The sequence below is a fragment of the Perna viridis genome, chromosome 7 (assembly GCF_037379345.1).
Source record: "Perna viridis isolate PV_CMFRI_1.1 ecotype Kerala chromosome 7, ASM3737934v1, whole genome shotgun sequence".
NCBI lineage: Eukaryota > Metazoa > Mollusca > Bivalvia > Mytilida > Mytilidae > Perna > Perna viridis.
In genome coordinates, this window is record NC_142451.1 from 6,226,650 (window position 1) to 6,246,246 (window position 19,597).

The 19,597-nt window shown below is 33.6% G+C and overlaps 1 protein-coding gene across 4 annotated transcripts in view; it reads right to left on the reverse strand.

Annotated features, from left to right (window-relative positions):
• LOC148611095 (uncharacterized) overlaps positions 1-19,597 on the reverse strand; it is a 33,508-nt gene that overhangs the window by 10,143 nt on the left and 3,768 nt on the right. Inside the window, exons 1-5 of one of the 4 annotated variants that reach the window (XM_088595271.1) lie at positions 19,016-19,328; positions 7,596-7,716; positions 3,437-3,583; positions 2,768-2,851; positions 776-907 (exon numbers count right to left, since the gene is read on the reverse strand). In XM_088595271.1, the coding sequence (XP_088451397.1) occupies positions 776-907; positions 2,768-2,851; positions 3,437-3,583; positions 7,596-7,716; positions 19,016-19,275 (744 nt within the window). In that variant the 5' untranslated portion in view covers positions 19,276-19,328. Of the gene's footprint in view, positions 1-775; positions 908-2,767; positions 2,855-3,436; positions 3,584-7,595; positions 7,717-19,015; positions 19,343-19,597 lie in introns of those variants that run through there. The other 3 variants (XM_088595270.1, XM_088595272.1, XM_088595273.1) reach the window with 3 other exon arrangements.

Consider the following 19,597-nt stretch of genomic DNA (forward strand, 5'->3'; position numbering starts at 1 on the left):
TCTTTTTTGTGGGACTTGATATTGCTAATGAAATTTTGTTTTCTCTTTCTTAAATTTTTATATGTATTCTATTTTATTCTATATGTAATCGTCTTTGTTTCCTGTGTTCACGTTCAGGTAATTTTTTTTATTTTGATATATTTGAATTATCCAAATGCTGACGCTTAGGTATTTTTTGCCGCTATTCATGCTTTTATATCGCTGATGTCTCGACCAACAGAAATTTACGAGACTTCCTGATCATAAAGTTCAAACCATCACATCTTAACTCCACGGTTTTGTAGAACTGTCTTATTTTGGCATTGTAATTTGAGGCAACTGTTTACCTTTACTGTGAATCATTTTGTTTTTGGGGCAGCTGCAGCCTATCATGTGGTGTGAAGGTTTCCTCGTCCATGGGTGGCCTCGAGCTGACATTTTTCATCCCTGTGGGGTTCTTGTTTCTATGACAAATTCACCATATCCATTCTCATATATATTAATGGTATTTGGATGGATTATCTTTATTTTTTACGACAACTTAAAAACTGCAGTTATATAAGAATTTAGGGGATGTCCACCGAATATCAACCCCATGCAGCAAATTAGGTATTAGACAAAAAAGTGGACATGCTATTTCTTTTTAATATGGAGTGCTTATCACACTATGCTACCGTTCAGACTTGCGAAAAATTACGGTGACATGGGGACTTGCTCCCGCTATTAATATGAGCCCGACTATTATGTAAAAACAGACTGGTCGGACAACATGTTATGAAATCCCTTTGATAGATACCTCGTATTCTTTATCACGCATGGTTTTATTATTGCTCCTTATTGTGGTTGTGCCGCTGTTTTCTTCATTCGTTTCATTTTCATCGTCTTCATATTTTTCTTCTTTCATATGATCCATTTGGGTAATTACTTTCTGTAAGAATAATCAAGGGAACCAAGATTCTACCGGAAATCAAAAGACTGTACAGTAATCCAGGGACAAAGACAAGACATGGAAAACAGACAAACACACCAAAGAACATAAAATAACTAAAATAATACAAAGTAACAAAAATAAATGAGCAACACAGACTCAACTAAAAACTTGAAGCATGGACCAGGTGCGTCCTCTGCTTTTCTAGTCGGTTCTCATGGTGCAGATGATGCACCGTAACGATCCTCGAGTTCATGATGTCGACAATAAAAATTCTGTAGTGATGACTTTAATCTTGTAGCAACATATCCCTGTTCCACTATCCTTTATCTCAGGTTCTTTGGGGCAGAGGTGAGGTATCAAATCCCTGAAACTAGGATTGTTCAACAATAATACGTCATCTATATAGGAAACAGAGTTATTAGCTTTGTTATGCTAAAACAAATGCAGCCGTTTTAGGAAACACTATGAGTTTGATATGCAGATCAGCAGGCTGGAAATAAATAGTTTAAAATATATGGATTTGGCTGTACAAGATTAATATTAATTAAGGGTAATATTATGCAACCATGTAGCCGGCAACAATGAGCAAAGCCCTGCACGAGAGAGAGAGAGAGACGCACTGTAGCCGGCAACAATGAGCAAAGCCCTACACGAGAGAGACGCACTGTAGCCGACAACAATGAGCAAAGCCATACACGAGAGAGACGGACTGTAGCCGGCAACAATGAGCAAAGCCCTGCACGAGAGATGCATTAGGCCGATTTATCAAATAAAAGCATTATTAGACTATGAATATAAAATATAGCTTGGTTGTTAGTGTCCGGGAGAGAGAGAGAGGGGGAGGGGGCTATGGATTCTTTTCTGAGACAAACCTTTTTTTACCTTTAGCGAAAATACATTGAAATTTTTTTTCAGGATCTATCGAAAACAAATATTTTTTCCGCTATCTATTAAAAACTATCTTTTTTTGTCATCTCACTACCGCACAGGATCTTTCACATTGACAGCAGAATTTAATTTTTTGCTATTTTTTTTATAAAAAAACTTATTTTTCTCTCCAGTGACAAGTCAAATTATTGTTCTTCACATTTTCCATAAACAAACTTTTTTTTCCAAAAAAGTCCATAGCAAGAAAATCAAATGGTTGCTGCCTTCACACTCATCACACTATCAAGCGAAAGAAATAATCATGAACAGATCGATAACACGTATCAAGTATTGTAGCTTGGTCGTGAACGGAGCAAGTTAAGGTTCGTGAAAACAAATTTGCTACTTGTTCGACAATTTTATCAACTTGAATATTAAGGGTACAATGTAGATACTAGTTTGTATTTGATCTGATTGGATTGGAGGAAAGCAAAAAGGTCTTGGAACGGTGAAAATTCCAACCTGCACTATGTCCCATACTTGTTAAAAAATTTAAACTTTTGATCTGTCGTTTTTATGTAACACTAGCTTGCAATATGGAGCTATACATTTTATAAGTTTAAGTTAAGACTCTTAAAGGTCACTCGATTTACATGTAACTTTTTAAAGGTCACTCGATTTACATGTAACTTTTTTGTATTCTCTGTATGCTACTTCACGCAGGTTCTTGCTTAAGATGTGTTTAATTTATATTAATTGTGTACATGTACATGTATATGATAAACTTATACTCAATTCACGCCATGGAAAGCATCTTTTTTTATTTTAGTTTTAATCAGATGTTCGGTCCTATTTTTTCCCCAGATTTTATCATTTTGCTTTACTTTTTTATCAAATATGCAAATTTTACAAACAAATTTTGTTTCTCAAAATTATTACATTAATAAAATATAGTACCGACATTTAACATAAAAAATACAATGTGCATACTTCTCTTTCTAATTGTTCATCTTCGTCGTTTTTCTTTGAATTATCTCTCTCTTCCGTATACATCCTGCTTCTATTCATTGAACTCTTCTGAAATAAATCTGAGCAAATAAAATATTGAAATATTGAAATATATTTGAATGTCTATGAATAATTTTAAAGTAATATGAAACGTCATTATATAATTTTCAGTCAACTAAAATATTATTGTGTGGTTTTATAAGAAGTTTCCAACTCACTCACAAGCTTTAAACTTTCATTTTTAAATAAGTGAGCTGCTTTCGTTCATACGCCGATGCACCCCTACATGTACAAACCTTGGGTTCTCACACTAGCTAATCGTCCAAATGGTAAGAGGTTGAAAAAAAAATACAATCAACAAGTTAGCACTGATTTATTTTGGATAGTTTACAAAAAGCCCATTAGGGCTATGGCCAACAAAGCTTCAAGTATCCTTCCCTAAAATTTACTTAATCAAGGGTACAATGTAGAAATGTCGAAGGAATTGGCCAATAGGTTTCAGAATACGGTATACGCGTTAAAATTGTTATGGACGACACATCTTTGTTATGATTGTCTGTTTTCCATATCTGGTCTTTGTCCCTGGATTACACTCTTTTGATTTCCGCTAGAATCTTGGTTCCCTTGATTTCTCTTTAATTTACAACATACCTGATTATTTGGATTTTTGACTACGGCGTTGTTATTTTTCGGATTGATCTCATTTTTTGTCTTCGGTAATATCCCATTCAGCTGCAGTTTACGTAGTCTTTGCTCTTCTGCTTCTGCAAGTGCCTGTTCTTTTCTTTTAACGTCAGCCTAATATAAATAAATGACCCACTAAGTGTTCCTATAATGTAGCGTATACAAATCCAACAAAGCCCAATATATAACTGCTGTAAAATTTGTCAAATCAAAATGGCGGCGGAACATGATCAACTATATATGGTGACTTATGTTAACAACCCTACAAAACATTCGAATATTGAGCGATTACCGATGAGGTGCCTCCACAAAGATTCCTATTAAATTTTCAAATTCAACAATTCGCATAATTCCTGTAAAATTTGTAAAATAAACTGGTGGCGTAACATGATCGATCAACTACATAAAGTGACTAACAATCCTACAACACTTGAACAAAATCCGTTGAGCAGTTTATGACGATTTGCGTTCACAAACTGTGATGGACGGACGCGCGGACAACAGTATATCTATGTTCCTACCCCCGCATGTACAACCTTGAGCAATTGCCAAGGTTCTGCTAGAATGTATTCAGGAATATATTACACTTGAAAGTACACATCATAACTTAACAATCATGCCAGTTTGTCTCATGCGATAATATGTGTAGGAAGCCAAATGGAAAAGCGTGAATATCTATGTCTGTAAAAATTAATGGAACATTCTCGGGATTTTAACGGAAGTACATGTAGCAAGATTCGTAAACATGAAAAAGTAATCAAGGGAACCAATATTCTAGCGGAAATCAAAAGAATGTAATCCAGGGACAAAATCAGACATGAAAAACAGGCATATACAACAAAGAACATAAAATAACCAAAATAATACATTCAAAGTAACAAATGTAAATGAGCAACTCGCACTCCACTACAAACTGAAAGGGCATAGACCAGGTGCACCGATAGAGTAAACGTCCTCTGCTTTTCTAGAAACATCCGTCGAGTTGCTCATAAAAAGTCAAGTCCAGGGTAGGCGAAAGAGAAAAGGAAAACTATGACACGTTGAACAAATCAGTTTTCAATGTGCAGATGGATACGCCGTAACAATACACGAGTTCATAATGACGACCATAAAACTTCTGTAGTGATGACTTCAATCTTGTATTAACAAAACCCTTAACGTACGAGTTGTGATATGAAAACTCCATACGCAGGTGCTGAAGGGATGTTGCCACAGATGCAAGGAAAGTTGACAATACAGAATGAAAAGCCACCGGGTTCGTCGTATAGTTTTGTCAATACTTTTCCTTTACCATCGATCTCTAAGTGTAAGTCAAGATATGAGACCGACTTCACAGTGTCTATAGTATCCTTTCTATCAAGTTCTTTGGGGGTAGATGTGATGTACCATATCCCCGAAACTAGGTCTGTTTAACGATAATAAGTCATCTACATTTTGTATATAGCGGACACTGAGATTAAAGGATCTAGCTAAACGATTTTTCTTTTTTTGGATCAGAAAAGCTATAAAGTCAGCCTCATAAGAGTAAAGGAATAGGTCAACGAGTAGAGGAGCACAATTTGTTCCCATTGGAATCCCGACCATTTGTTGAAAAAACGCGTTCACCACACTGGAAAATTATGTTGTCGATAAAAAATTCGAGCATTTTGAAAACATCTTCGGTATATTTGGAAGATAATTTTGAATTAGTTATATAAAGTATGAGGAACAACCACCAAGAACTGTATATTTGTATCTAGGCGTAGTGTCTTTTTGAAGTAACAACGATGTATAATGTTTTTGAGTCGGGATTCCAAATGAGTATGGGGTATAAAGAAATGTAAAATCATAGGTTTTAATGCTATTGTATTCTGATAATAGTCTAGATTTGAAGGTTTCCCGAAGACCTTTCGAATTTTTCAGGATCCACACAGAATTAATACCACCATGGGAGTAACTAGTGTCGTGGTGGGACTGGAGACCCTTTTTGACAGCTGTGAGTATTGAAGTTAAAAGTTTTGAAAGATATTTGGTGGTACACTCTTCATACCCAACAATACATTTTTCTTTCTGTATTACATTCTGTATATGGAAAAGGTACTTAAATTCATTGGTAATAGATTTGTATTTTGTGTACAATTTGCAACAGGTACAAAATAATTGTACATATTGCAACTTGTATGACACGAAAATACAAGTCGCAACCTGTACAATTATTTATTTACATGATGCAACTTATACAACCTTTATCATCTTGCGCTTAACCTTTCATTACAATTCACTTTTTTGGAGTTCAAAATATTTTTTGAAAGATATGTAAGAATAACTAATTAAATGATTAGCAAATCAATGCTAAAATGTTCGAACCAATCACTTTTAAATAGTGTCGAATCGGATGTCCAATCAGTTGGAACTGAAAACAGTTGCTGTATGAAACACCAGTGTATAAGGTTGCAAAATGGCTGAATTTTATCCAAAAAAATGGTCCAGCTTGGAGAAAAAAAAACCTTCAGACAACAACATGTTATTCACAGAAGAAAATATTTTAACTCTCTTACAAGACATGACAAAGCATCGGCTGATCAGAGAAACATTGGAGGTGTTGTGATGAATGAACATGGAAGTTACAAAATATATGTAAGAACTGTAGAAAAGATTAAAGGGTACACGTCACATATCGAAATTATGGGTGGTGAAAATTGAATGCAGTTAATGTTCCTAATGTTGAGTGTAATTTGAGAGAAGTTGCATCTTCGGTTTTCATTGTATCTTTATGACCTATTTCATTTCAAAAATATCAAATGAAAATAAAAAATCTCTACCTACCGACCCTACAAAATTCTAAAATAGTGCTCGGAAACATAACATTGTTTTTCGGCCTTGGAAATTTCTCATCAATTGACTGTCATGCACCAATATCTGTCTTACATGCACAGGAAAGTGTTGATTTTATTCCAAAAAGTATTTTGATGGGTCAGATTCAGCAAATGCTGCTGTAGGCTATACAACGCTGTATATAGCGTGCATATTACAAATTGAAACACTTGGTCACCGATCGACATTAAACCACGTGATAATATATTAATATTAATGAATTCAAAGAATGAGCGTGGTCACATGACAACTAATTTCCCTGAATACACAATGACCCACATTCACGGGCTTGACTATGCCCGGGACTGTGTAAACGCTTAGATGCTTTATTTACATACAATAAAGAGACCCCACATGATAGCCAAGAACGTTTAAGAAACACCTTAGTCCGTTATGTATTACACATGAGTGCAAACCAGGTCTATCAGTATTGAGTATATATGTTAGCACTAAAACGAAAATTAAATCAAGTATAGGAACAGTGAGCTGATTGTCAGCGTCAGTCATATCGTGCAAATAATTGGCTACCACTGTGTTACGAAAGATTTATGGGGATTTTAGTGGTTTATATCCACAAAGACAGTCGAGTTATCTCCTAGAACTAACGATGTCCTAGCTTTATAATGCACACAATGGATGTAACGGATATACGAAAAGTGCTATCATTTTCAACGTTATAGTGTTATTTAATTATATTTTCTTTGTGTTTGTTAATTAAACCAATTTCGCACTTTTGCATTCTGTACTTGCTATATTTTGATACTAAACAATGTTTACATGCTATGCACAGAGTACGTTTGCAGGTTGCAATTTGTATTTTAGTGTCATAAAAGTTGCAATATGTACATTATTTTTTTACATGTTGCAACTTGTACAAAACTGCAACTTGTACATAACATATACATGTCATTTAATCATCAATACCATGTGCACAAACACAAACTTTTGGAATGGGTGCTCTTTTTTTTTCGATTTGCTCGTGCGTGTTTTTTTTTTCATATGACATGTATTTACACAATTGTGACATATTTACTTATGTAGAGGGTATTATTATGATAAACTGACTGGCAATAGGATAGAGCTATTACCTCAATAATAATGCCTCGAACCGCAAGAGAGGGCGTAATAAATGTTGGAGGCAATATCCCAAAGAGCAGCTGATGTAAATCAATCATACCCTCTACATAAGCAGATGTGGGCAAGTTTTTGTCAAAAGCATAAAAGACATATGTTATATAAAATTTAAAATTTTCTCTAGAGCCTGTTCATTTACCTTGCGTTCTTCCTCTAGTTTTTGAGTCATTTCATTTGTGTAGTTTTTATCATTAAGCCTAATGACATCGGTGCCCATCAGCTGATGTAGTCTTGCACGAACTTTGGCCGTCGATAGGGCACTGAAAAATAGTTGTAGTTAAGTACATTGTGTCGTAATCTGAATCGTTGAAGAATGGGTAGTTTACTTCGGGTGCATCCGGGGTTAAAGGTTAGGGGCATAATTCATTTCAATGAGAAGCACTCATATCCAGAATATGCGACTATGAAAGATCAAAAATGAAATATTCAATTACATTTTACATGTTTCTTTTCTTTTATTTTTACAATTCTTTAGATATACATAGAAAATAGGCAATATGCAATGGTCAATAAAAGTAGTTCACTTAATTGTGGGCGTGGCCTATAAAAATAGTTCGAAGATGCGTTTCATCGACTCATGAAACATCACGTGTAAAGGCGATTATCAATGAGATTAACATATTTTAATGACATGCACAGGGAATGTAATTATTGTATAATAATAAAAATATTATTTTAAAAGGTCTAACTCAGAAATTCTCAATCCATAATAATAATAATAATAAAAAGCAGTGAGTTACATATTTCAACAGAATATCATGGAAATTGCCGAAAGCGGTTTAGTAACCCCCTCTTTTATGAAAAAAAAAAGTTTCGTAACTCGAAATCTACGAGCTAAACATCCAAGAAATGAAATTAAGCAACACGAATAAGGAACTTACATCCATAGAAAAAACTGTACACTGTGTGTTAATTCCCGGCCTAGTATGAGCGACTGACGGACGAACAGAGAGAGACCTATATATCACAGGGCATTTATCGATGTACAGCTTACATGTACAATGTAAATGATTAAAAAAAAAAAAAAAAACAAAAACAAGTCAAATTACAGAAAAATAAAATGGCAAATGTTATTCGGTTTATGGGTGATTTTCAAAAAAAGGTCGTTTTTAGACGGCAACATGTAAAACAATTAATTCTTATTTACATAAATAGCTTTTTTTAGCGTGAAGTGTTCATACTTCTCGCATTACATATTTGACAGAAAGAAATAATGTGAGACAAGATATCAAGATTTAAAAGTCACAAAATTGAACAAAATTGGTTGTCCGACATGTTATGTGTGTTTGTGTTATTTGAACAAAAACAATTCATTGACACCACGGGAAGAAAAAAAAATAGCATATGCTGTAAAAAGTTAATATAAAGGCTAGTTCAACAGAGAAAACTAGAGAAACCTGGCCTTAGAATGTTGTTTTTTGTCAGTGAAATACATGTCCTCAGTGAAGTTGTCTGTTCTGTTACCGACATGTAAACTACAACTGTATGATTTATCTTTCTTGGACAAGAGCTCCTATAACCACATGGTAGCCGACGTCACTTCATGTACATAAAAGTTGAAGACGCATTTTATTCAAAACTACATAGAAGAAAACATTTAACCAATAAATATAAGATTGACTAAACCCGTAATTTTTTTTTGTTAGGTCCAAACTGTTACCATAGAAACAGTCGTTCCAAAACGCCGGTGTTTAGGTTTTAGCTATCTACATATATAGTGCTTCGGACGGCTAAGGATTTTATGAACATTTTTAATGTAGGTTTATATATGTTTGTTCTCCCCTTCCTGGTTCCCATAACTTCACAGTTATATTTAGATAGACATGCACAAGTCACATGACCTATGCATGATGTCATTGAATTTTTTAGGCTGAGGCAGCTGGACCCCAAACAAATTTCACTGACCCCCCACCCATCCTCTAGATCTCCTGGTTATGTGTTACTATATTCATGTATTGTTTGGGGTTAATCAATATTTGATTTACGATATAAGCATGTTTACAATGGAGAAATTATTGGAATGTCATGTCACTTATTATGGGGCTACTTGTTCATTATTTACGCATTTAAATATTTTCAGCGTTTTCAATTCCATTTTTCTGGAATTATAATCCCCAGTTCAGATTGCACAAATGCTTTTATGTTATTAACCTGCTGGGCTCCCCAGGTTATCTTTTACTTCCTTAAAGTTTTTTCAATGTTTAGGAATCAATTGTGGCATCTGCCGGGCTCCCCATGATATCTAGTCCACATCGTCCAAACGTCAGTAGGTGTGCCTGCCGGGCTTCCCCCAGGTACTAAGATAAGGTAGGCGTGTCTGCTGGGCTTCCCCCGACACTAAGATTTAGCATGTAGGCGTGTCTGCCGGGCTCCTCCAGGTACTAAGATAAGGTTGTAGGCGTGTCTGCTGCCCCCCCCCCCGGACACTAAGATTTAGGATGTAGGCGTGTCTGCCGGGCTCCCCCAGGTACTAAGATAAGGTTGCAGGCGTGTCTGCTGCCCCCACCCCCGACACTAAGATTTAGGATGTAGGTGTGCCTGCTGGGCTCCCCCCATTTACTAAGATTAGACAAAATTTATACAGTATCTGCCGGGCTCCCCCCAGATACAATGTACTTTTGTTTTCTTTCATTTTTGAGTTCACATGTATTTTCATTTTTTACATCTATCATGTATCTGCTGGGCTCTCCCCCCCCCCCCAGTTACTAATTTCTAAAATAAGTTTGTTTTCTACGAGTAGCCCCTAGATTGCCGAATTATGTTTTATGTTTTATGATTGAATATTGTGTATATGTAAATATTGTATACTGATGTTTCACTTAGTTTAAATGGAGCCATTTTAATAGATTTATTAACGTCATGTGTTTGCGTTTAAAGATGTTATAGGTTTTGTCTATATACACTCACCAACTTGTTAACTTGTAAGATACGAATGTACATTAAGACAAGATGTACGTATACATGTATTTACTACAAGTAGTTTTTTTAAATTCCATGAAACTTACACAGAGGTGTTGTCAGCTAAAATGATGGAAAAGATGTGACAGAAGTTTGATATGAATGTATGAATGTGGTTTCTCAGTATGACAAAATGCATACAGTTGTACAGAATAATTGAATGCGTTTTCATGGTTAAGAGTGCATTTGGGAAGGTGTGTATCTTGTTCTTGAGAGTATATAAATCGAACTTTAATGGACCTAGAGGGTATACGGCTATATCATATGTCAATGGAAAGATAAATCAATGTAGGTTTTGAATATCATTCTTTTCAAACTGAAGAGTGGTTAAGATTTCTGCTATTTTGCATTAATTGGAGGAGGGGTCATGGATCAATCGACCCCAATACACTTTGATAAGTGATTTAAGTGAAACCGTGCATTGTAGGTATCGGAAAACAATTAACTTGAAAATATCATATGTATAGAATTTAAACATGTGAAAAAGACTTTTTCCAACGAAAGTTGACAGCTTAATCACAGAACAAAAATGCCCCTAAAATTGGTTGCATTTTAGTGCATTTTCAATAATTAAGAGATAATGAAACACTGCAGAATATTACAATGTATATCTACAATTTGTCTAGTCTCCGGACTGTTTTATGAACAGAAACACATGTAAAGTATCGAGTCTACCCTACCTTTTGATGAAAAGACTTAAGGTTTTGAGATTTATTTTTATACATACAAAAATCATACATATTTTGTTTGGTTGCATTTCTCTTTATATGTTTGGACTTAAAATAAAACCTTAAAGATTTAACCGTGAATCAGGGATTCTCAAACAAGAAATGCGACTCGAGGGTTCATGATAAGGCTGGATTTCGTAATAAATTTGACAATACATAAACTGTGAACGTTGAACTTTGTATTGAAGCATGTGCAAACATGTACATGCATGTTGTCACAATATTTATGTCTAATGATGTTTAACTGTGCGCCATGCTCATGCTTGTAATGCAATATCCTCTGCAATGGCGGATCCTCACTGAAAAGGAGGGTGCCAGCCGGGGTTCCTCAGAAAAGGGTGTGTGTGCTAGGATATTATTTACCATTTTTTTGTCAATTTTACACATGAAAATGACAAATTTTCCAATAAAAAAGAGGTGCCAATTCCATATAGCCCCTCTGGAGTTGATAAAAACAAACCAGATTCCTTGTAAAAGTTCTAACACTAAAAGAAAAAATGAGTTAAGACGCTATAAAAACTGTTAAGATTTTTTTTACCTATCAAAAAGACTCCAGTTTCATAGTAGCCGTATGAAAAGGACACAATGGTAACAAAGTTGTTATAGAATATTAGTTCAAAGGAAACATCATTGTCCATGACAGGGGCGGATCAAGAATATTAAAAAAAGAGAAGGGCTTTGATCAAGACATTTAAAAACAGGGAATACAATCTATCGTTTGCTATATTTACTGTCTATAAGTTTGTTATAAACTTACTTTTTTGCGGCGTAAACATACATGTACAGAGCAGTTGTAGTAAGTGGTTTGTGTACATTGAATTGCGCGCTACTTCTGCTGTCATATTTTGATATGGTAGAAAAGTTGTTTTGAACATTTACAAAGTCATAGTTTTAATTTTCGGGTAGCTAATCATGTCTGTCTGCTTCACGCAAGAATGAATAAGTGAGCCACTTATGGTACACTCTAATTCTGATTTGTTATAATCTAAATACCAAAAAGAATTAAACTGAATATGGGATCACAACTGTAAAAGCATCTTCACTACCCTAGGGTTACGGTCTTGCCCCCTCCCTTCACGCAATGGGAGGGGCAGGACCGTAACCCTTGCCTAACGAAGATGCTGTAAAATCTAGGAATCGGAGATAAGCCACTCATTACTTGGAAACTTTTCATCGGTCTATATGATAGTAAAGGCCGATTTCATTTGAAATAATTCATCTACAAAAGATCTTTGTAACGTTCTCTTTTTCACGGTCACAAACTAAACGACTATTAAGCAATGACAGAGTTTCCCCCTTTCGTTTAAACCGGAATGACATCATTTATATAAAAACAGATGGACGGGTGCTTAAGGAAAGTAAAGAAAAGGCTTTAAAATTAATATCCTACCAATGAACCTGGTCCAAACCCCAGTTTTTTTTATCAAGCATGTAGCTGCTGTTGTATGGTATTTGAGTGGTGCTAGAAAAACAAGACAAACATTGGTGTACGTGATTGGTGTGTTTATTTGTCTGATGAAAGTGATTTGCCACCAGCTATTGATTCCTCAGAATCGGAGACTGAAGGTAGCTAGTATGATAGAGGAGTGAAAAAGTGAATTGTGGTAATCTATTGTTTATAATTTATGTATTTAAGAAAGCCCTCTTCTTACTTACAAAAGAATTGAAATTGTTATTGTTTTAAATTATTGTTGTTAACATCATTTTGAGTTCATTTGTAAAATATTATTTTATCTGAATTATTCCTCAGGTATTATGAATTAAACCAGTTGTATATGATCACCAGCTGAATGGGAAAAAAACGGTAGTCATTTGTATGGCAGATGAAAAAAATATTTATAATGAAACAAATGTTGTTTTTTAAAAGAAATTATAACAAAGAATTGGTAGTTCATTTCCACTGACGTTAATTTGATTGTTTGACACTTCATAACGTCTAACATTAACCCTGCTCATAAATGACAGTGGCAAGTTTGCAAATTGTTTTAATAAATTTTAGAAAATGTTCACTACTATGAAGCGTCTCTGAAAATAGTTAATAATGAAGTACTTTAAGGACAACATATTAAAATAGTTGTCATCATTGCGCTGGTTTAGAAGTAAGAAATGGTGATATTGTTGTTAAAAATTGACTGGTTTCCATGGAAACATAAAATAAACATTAGTTTTTGTTGTGATTTTTATTCATTTTGCATTATATACCATTCTACTACAAAGTCTCACACAAAGTTATCAGGAAAGTCAATACCAAAGTTGAACAAAATGGCAAAATATGGCATTTTAATGAAAAAAATGTGATTTTCCTATGAAAGATTCAGTCAGTTGCCATGGAAACGCAGAATTGATATTCAGACATTTAAATATTTTTATATATATATTTCATCAATACCTATCCACCTGTACAGCTTTTGTCAAAAAATGAGCTTGGGCCAAATTTGATACTTAGTGAACCAACCCCTGGGCCATTGATTTCGAAACATCATGTCAGTGGAGTAGGTACTATGATGTGGCTATGATCACGTGTATGCTGTATTGTTACTGTCTTCTAGGTTACTGCTAAACGAATAACATGATGGACAACTTCAATAAAGTATTCAAAGAAAAAAATCATTTTTGAGCAAATTTAACAATGTTTAAGGTTACGTTTATCGTTTTAAACACAAGTGTGAAAATAAATTGCTTTTTTTCAAATAAAAGTATACTAAAATACAATTTCACAGAATTCCAGTAACATGATGAACACCATTTGGTAACATACAAGACAGTCTTTAAATTCATACCAATCACTGAGATTTTACAAATCTTAAAAAAATCATTGAAATTCTAACGTATTATTAAAACTAGAAAACTAAATTACATGCACGTATACTACTGACCAAAAAGAAATATATTAATGCATACAAAATAAAACGTATGATGTTTTGATATAGTCGGTAACAGAATGGATAAATACAATAACAGGAGAAAATGAATCATATATCAAATGTGTCTCAATTTTTTTCTTCAAGAATTTTGTGTAGGTTTATAACATTTTTATTACATGACTGGTTGAAGGGATTTTCATTCAAAATTGTCCGTTCTGTTATAACTTTGTCCATTATGTTTTTACAATGTTCTTCATGATACACCCAATTGTATCGATTTTGCGCGAAAAATAAACACAATGAAAAATAATAAAATCGCATATATTGTTCACTTTATGTATACAAATGTATGTTGCCTTTGGTGAAGTAAAACCTGGAAGCACAGATACGTTTTTGCCCAAACGCGTAAAAATGTCTTACAGATAAATTCCAAAAACTTTGAAAGTTGATTGAGAACATGATTTGATGTATATCATAAACTGAATATTTTTTTCCATCAAGATGGAGTAATTTTTGTAGAATCTTGACAATTATACAGCATTTGTTTTCAGAGTTTTACAGAATTTAAAAATTTTTGATTTTTCATGTTGATAACGGGATGGAAAAGATCCAGGTTCATGACGACAAAGATTTACATTTTATACGAATTATGGTTATTCCTTTTTGCATTTTGCTTGTTCTCTTTAGAAAATGTTTTCCTCTAAACAATAAAGATGTTTTCATCATTCAGTTTCTATGTTTGTTTTCCAAGAATTCCAGAAATTGATATCGATCTTTTTTTAAATGACCGATATATCTGGTGGCATACGTATTTACGCAGATAATTTCTGGACAGTGCACCGAGACGTCGCTTGAGACCAGAGAGGCATTTTGGTGATCCTTTTATTGTTACTTACAATGGTGATATATTTTAACTTGTCACGGTATAAAGCCATGTATAAAATATAAAAAAATTATTTATTTATAGTATTATACAAAAAACTGATTTTCCGGACTGGCAGGCAGAGGGACCGAAATTAGGACAGACAAACGGAGAGTTAACGGGTGTACTATACAGTTACATTTAGGCGCACTGTTTCGCAAACCAAGTTGACCCGGTCTTACTAATTTTGTAAAACGTTAAATTAAAAGATGAACCTTGGTGGATATATTGTTTAAATGTAGTTAAGCATTTATACATAGATGTAATATTTTGTAATGGTATGAAACAGGTGCAATTTAAATGAAAGATGGTATCCAGAACGTTTCACTCCCCTACCGTATTAGTTTCTTCCCACAACATCAGCTGGCTGAGTTACAAAATACCTTATTACGCATGAACTTTAGGAACTAAAATAGTAATAAAATGAATCGAAAAGGGTGTTATTATGTTTAACCCTTTCCCATATTCATGCATGCTTTCATCCTGTGTTAGGGTCTAAATGCCTGATAGTTTATAAAACATAGTATTTCGCAAATATTTTTGAAAGGCACCCCCCATTTGTATTAAAACTCAGTAATATTCTTTTAAGTATGTTACCATGGATTTTCTAACAATAATCGCTAAATCACTTATAAATTAATTGAACCTTCACACACCAAGGATAAGAAAAATACGTAATTTTTATGACAAAATACCTGAAATTTATGTGTGGACCGCCTAAAAAACAGCTTTATTTCCATAAGATGAGACAAAATTTTCAGAATTGACCTAACCGTATAGTACTACCTAAGTCACTATGATTGGAGTTTGCTGGTAGAACACGAAACATTTTTTAATCAAATTAAATACCATTATTTGAACGAAAAATAAACGATACAAATTTTGAGATTCAGGCGTTTCCAATCGAAGTTTACGCTTACCTGGCACTATTGATTACAGCAATTTAACACAAAATAAGTCCTTTTTGAAACTGAGAATTCAATAAATAAATGATAACGCTTGATCGACATGATTGTTTATATAAAAGAGTAATCTAGGAAACCAAGATTCTATCGAAAATCAAAAGAATGTAATTCAACGACAAAGATCAGACATGGAAAACAGACAAAAACAACAAAGAACATACAGTAACTAAAATAATACATACAAAGTAACAAAAGTAAATAAGCAACTCGGACTCCACTACAAACTGTAAGGGCATGGACCAGGTGTATTGATAGGGTAAGCGTCCTCTGTTTTTTCTAGAAACACCCGCCGAGCTGCTCATAAAAAGTCAAGTCCGGGGTAGATGAAAGGGGAAAGGAAAACTATGACACGTTGAACAAATCACTTTTCATAGTGCGGATGGATACACCATGTACAAAGGCATACATCGTTACAACTATTTGTAGTATTGATGCACACGACACTCTCGCATAAAACGAACGATTGCAATAAGTGTGGATTCGTGAACAAACTATATGGTATGCCATTTAATTGGGGCTTATGAAAAAAAAAACAAACAAAAACGAAACTTAACTATCTAGATGATAATGGTGCACAAGTAGGCAAAAGGGAGTTTAGAAACAATAATTAGTATAGACATTTTTGTTGAAAGCTCAGATCATGAAGATCACACACTATGATGACTATATGCTTTATATTGAAAAGCCAACATGCTATAACAAACTCAAACAAGGCTTATGAACATCAGAGCAACCAGACAATCAAACAAATTTAAAGTTAATATGTAACATTACATAATCAAAAGAAATAAGAATTTATACATTAAAAACTAGAAAGAACATATCATAAGTCTTCCACTTTCCAAATTTATAGATTGTTTGTTGTACATTGCTCAACAGCAGCAGAAACTAGTTAGTTGAATATTTTAAATAAACGCAAATGATATTAGATATTGAGGTCAAGGTGAAGGTCACCTTGGTATTCATCCATGTATAATCAAAGACCTGGATGAAGATTAAGTTAAGACCATATCAGAAATTATATACATGCAAATTTGACCTTGATATCAGAATTGAAATCGCCAAAGTAAAGAATACAAAGAACTTAACTCACTCTCCCACGATGATACCAACCAATCAATGATATAACACTTGGGTTACAAGAGTAAAAAGTTATGACCCGGACATGGGTTTGTTTTGGCGAAACGCAAAGAAGAAAACATTTTAAAAATGAATGCAAACTATGTACCTCCATTCTTTGAGAGGAAACTTTTATAACAGACCTCAATTTACAACAAAGTACATAATCATATCTTTGTAATTAAGATCGAACTTCTAGTCAAGACAGAATACCTGGAAGAAAAAGAGGATTAGCACTAAAAAAGTTGTTTCTTTTCCAGGCCATAGGTATAAAGAAAATCAAAACCCTACGATGATATTTTCGTAGAATCGTTTGTAATACTAGTATACACACATTTGTTATACTAAACACAAGACAATTTAAATTTGCAAAACACTGAATTGCAAATCTTGCACCGCTTTTTCTTCAACCTACCATGTCATGTGAGTAACCATTGGATGCAGATTCGCATGGGATTTAATGAAATGCATTTTATTTTACAATTTTTGATAAAATAAACTTATAGTTTATAGATTTTTTTGTGTCCCATGGGATTTTTTTCTCCCATGGGATTTTTTTGTCCCATGGGATTATTTTTGTCCCATAGGATTTTTTGTTTGTAAATCAATACAATTAGAAACATATAAAAATGGGTACATGTGTATGAAGAGGTATTATGATAAGATACCAGAAAGTACAAATGTGTGTTGATTGAATGAAGCTATAGAATTTAAATAATTTTACATCTCTATTATTTATAAGCAAGTAATAATCAATGCGTTCTCACATTTAGTAAGTATACATATTACTTTATTAAATTTTATAAGGAATATGCATGTTTTTATGTATTAAATTATTCAACTTAAAAAAAGAATTGAAGCTAAATTATCTTGATAAGTGTTATTTCTTGAACATGCTTTATAACGAAATATAGTTCATTTTTTTTGCATTGCAAAAGTACTGATATTGTTGATAAACTACAAAAAGGTTAGTCTTTCATAACATTTCATAACCATATCCACATTCAACACAAAAGTATCTGTATTTTTTGGCATTTTATGTCCATTCTTAAACAAAAAGTGTTAAAATGCAAAATCAACTTTATTTAATACACCCCCCTTTTGTGTAAAAATTGGGTTGATTTTGTGCAAAGTTTTGGCAAAAATGAGCAAGTTAACGCCTAAACCTTCTTTCATAATTTCTAAGGATATGAAATAGATGCCCATGCAATTTGACAGGAATTAAATGTCTGAATCAAAGTCTAACTTATCATGGGCAAGAACCACAGTTCATATAAACTATTCCAATTTGGCTAACATAGACATAATAAAAACACCTAATATTGTCATGAATGTAAACAGATATAAAATTACTTTAACAGAAAATGAATGCTTGATACACATTACAGCACATCAAATCATAGTAAGGTACAATAATGTATGTTCTAAAATTTTCCTGAATCGGCAGACATTTATTATTGATTATTTAAAAAAATTAAAACCTTTTTTGCAATGGTGGGGTTTTGAATAAAATGAATTGATTTCTTCTGATGAATAAACGTGTAACTACATTCCTATTTCAAAATTTACATGTCTAGTAAACACACATTCAAAAATTCTTCAGGAAAACAGTGTATAAGAACCATTAAGCAAGTGATGATGTTCCCTGTTGAAAATCACCAACATCTTCCGAACATGTCTTCTAGTTCATTCATATGACCTCTACCGATAGTATCATTGTCTCATTCTCGAAAAATTGAAAAAAAAAAGAACAGTTAAAAACTCAACACGCATGTATGCATTCCTGTTAGATTACCAATGATTGACCTTTAACGACGATTTGTTCGGTTAAAGTATATATCAATTCAATTCACTTTTCTATTCCTGGCCCCCAACCAACTCTCAATTGCCAATACACTGTCAACCAGGATTCAAGAAGTGTCTGGTTTAGAGAGTTTTTCATTTTATTTAGGATTCAAATTACGATTAGAAAGACTTCACTGTAATTTTAAGCGTTTACTTACGAATCAAAACTGAAGTCATTAGAATCCCAAACAATTTCAACAACTTTAGATTCTACATATTTTTGTTTTGTTTTCTCCATGTCAAAATTTGCCAACAACTTCTGAACCACCGCTTTGTTGGAGTTTCGGACGACTGATTCCTGACGCAGCAGCCGAGTGCCTCTCGAGTCTGAAAGATTTGCTTGCGAGACAAATAACGTAGCAGTACTTCCTGTAAAATCCTCGTTATGAGCCCCTTTGTATATCTTCCGAAGCATCATCTATTATTTAAGACCTCTCTCTACATGCAAAGTTTAATTATGGTTATTAATGAACACAATTTATGTTTCGTTATGCTTGTATATCTCCCTTATTAACTTAATGTAAATTATGCATGAAACTTCATGAAGGAAAGATATCGAACAGTAAATAGGCTGATATAGTTAAAAATTATGTTGTTTAGAGCTTTAAATCCTGTACACGCACTTTTACGTTTCTTTTTCGATAAAGATAAATAGAAAGTAACAATTTTACAGCCCTAATTTTTAAATAAACTTTACAACATATATCTCACTAACATCACTCCTCCCTTAGTCACGATAT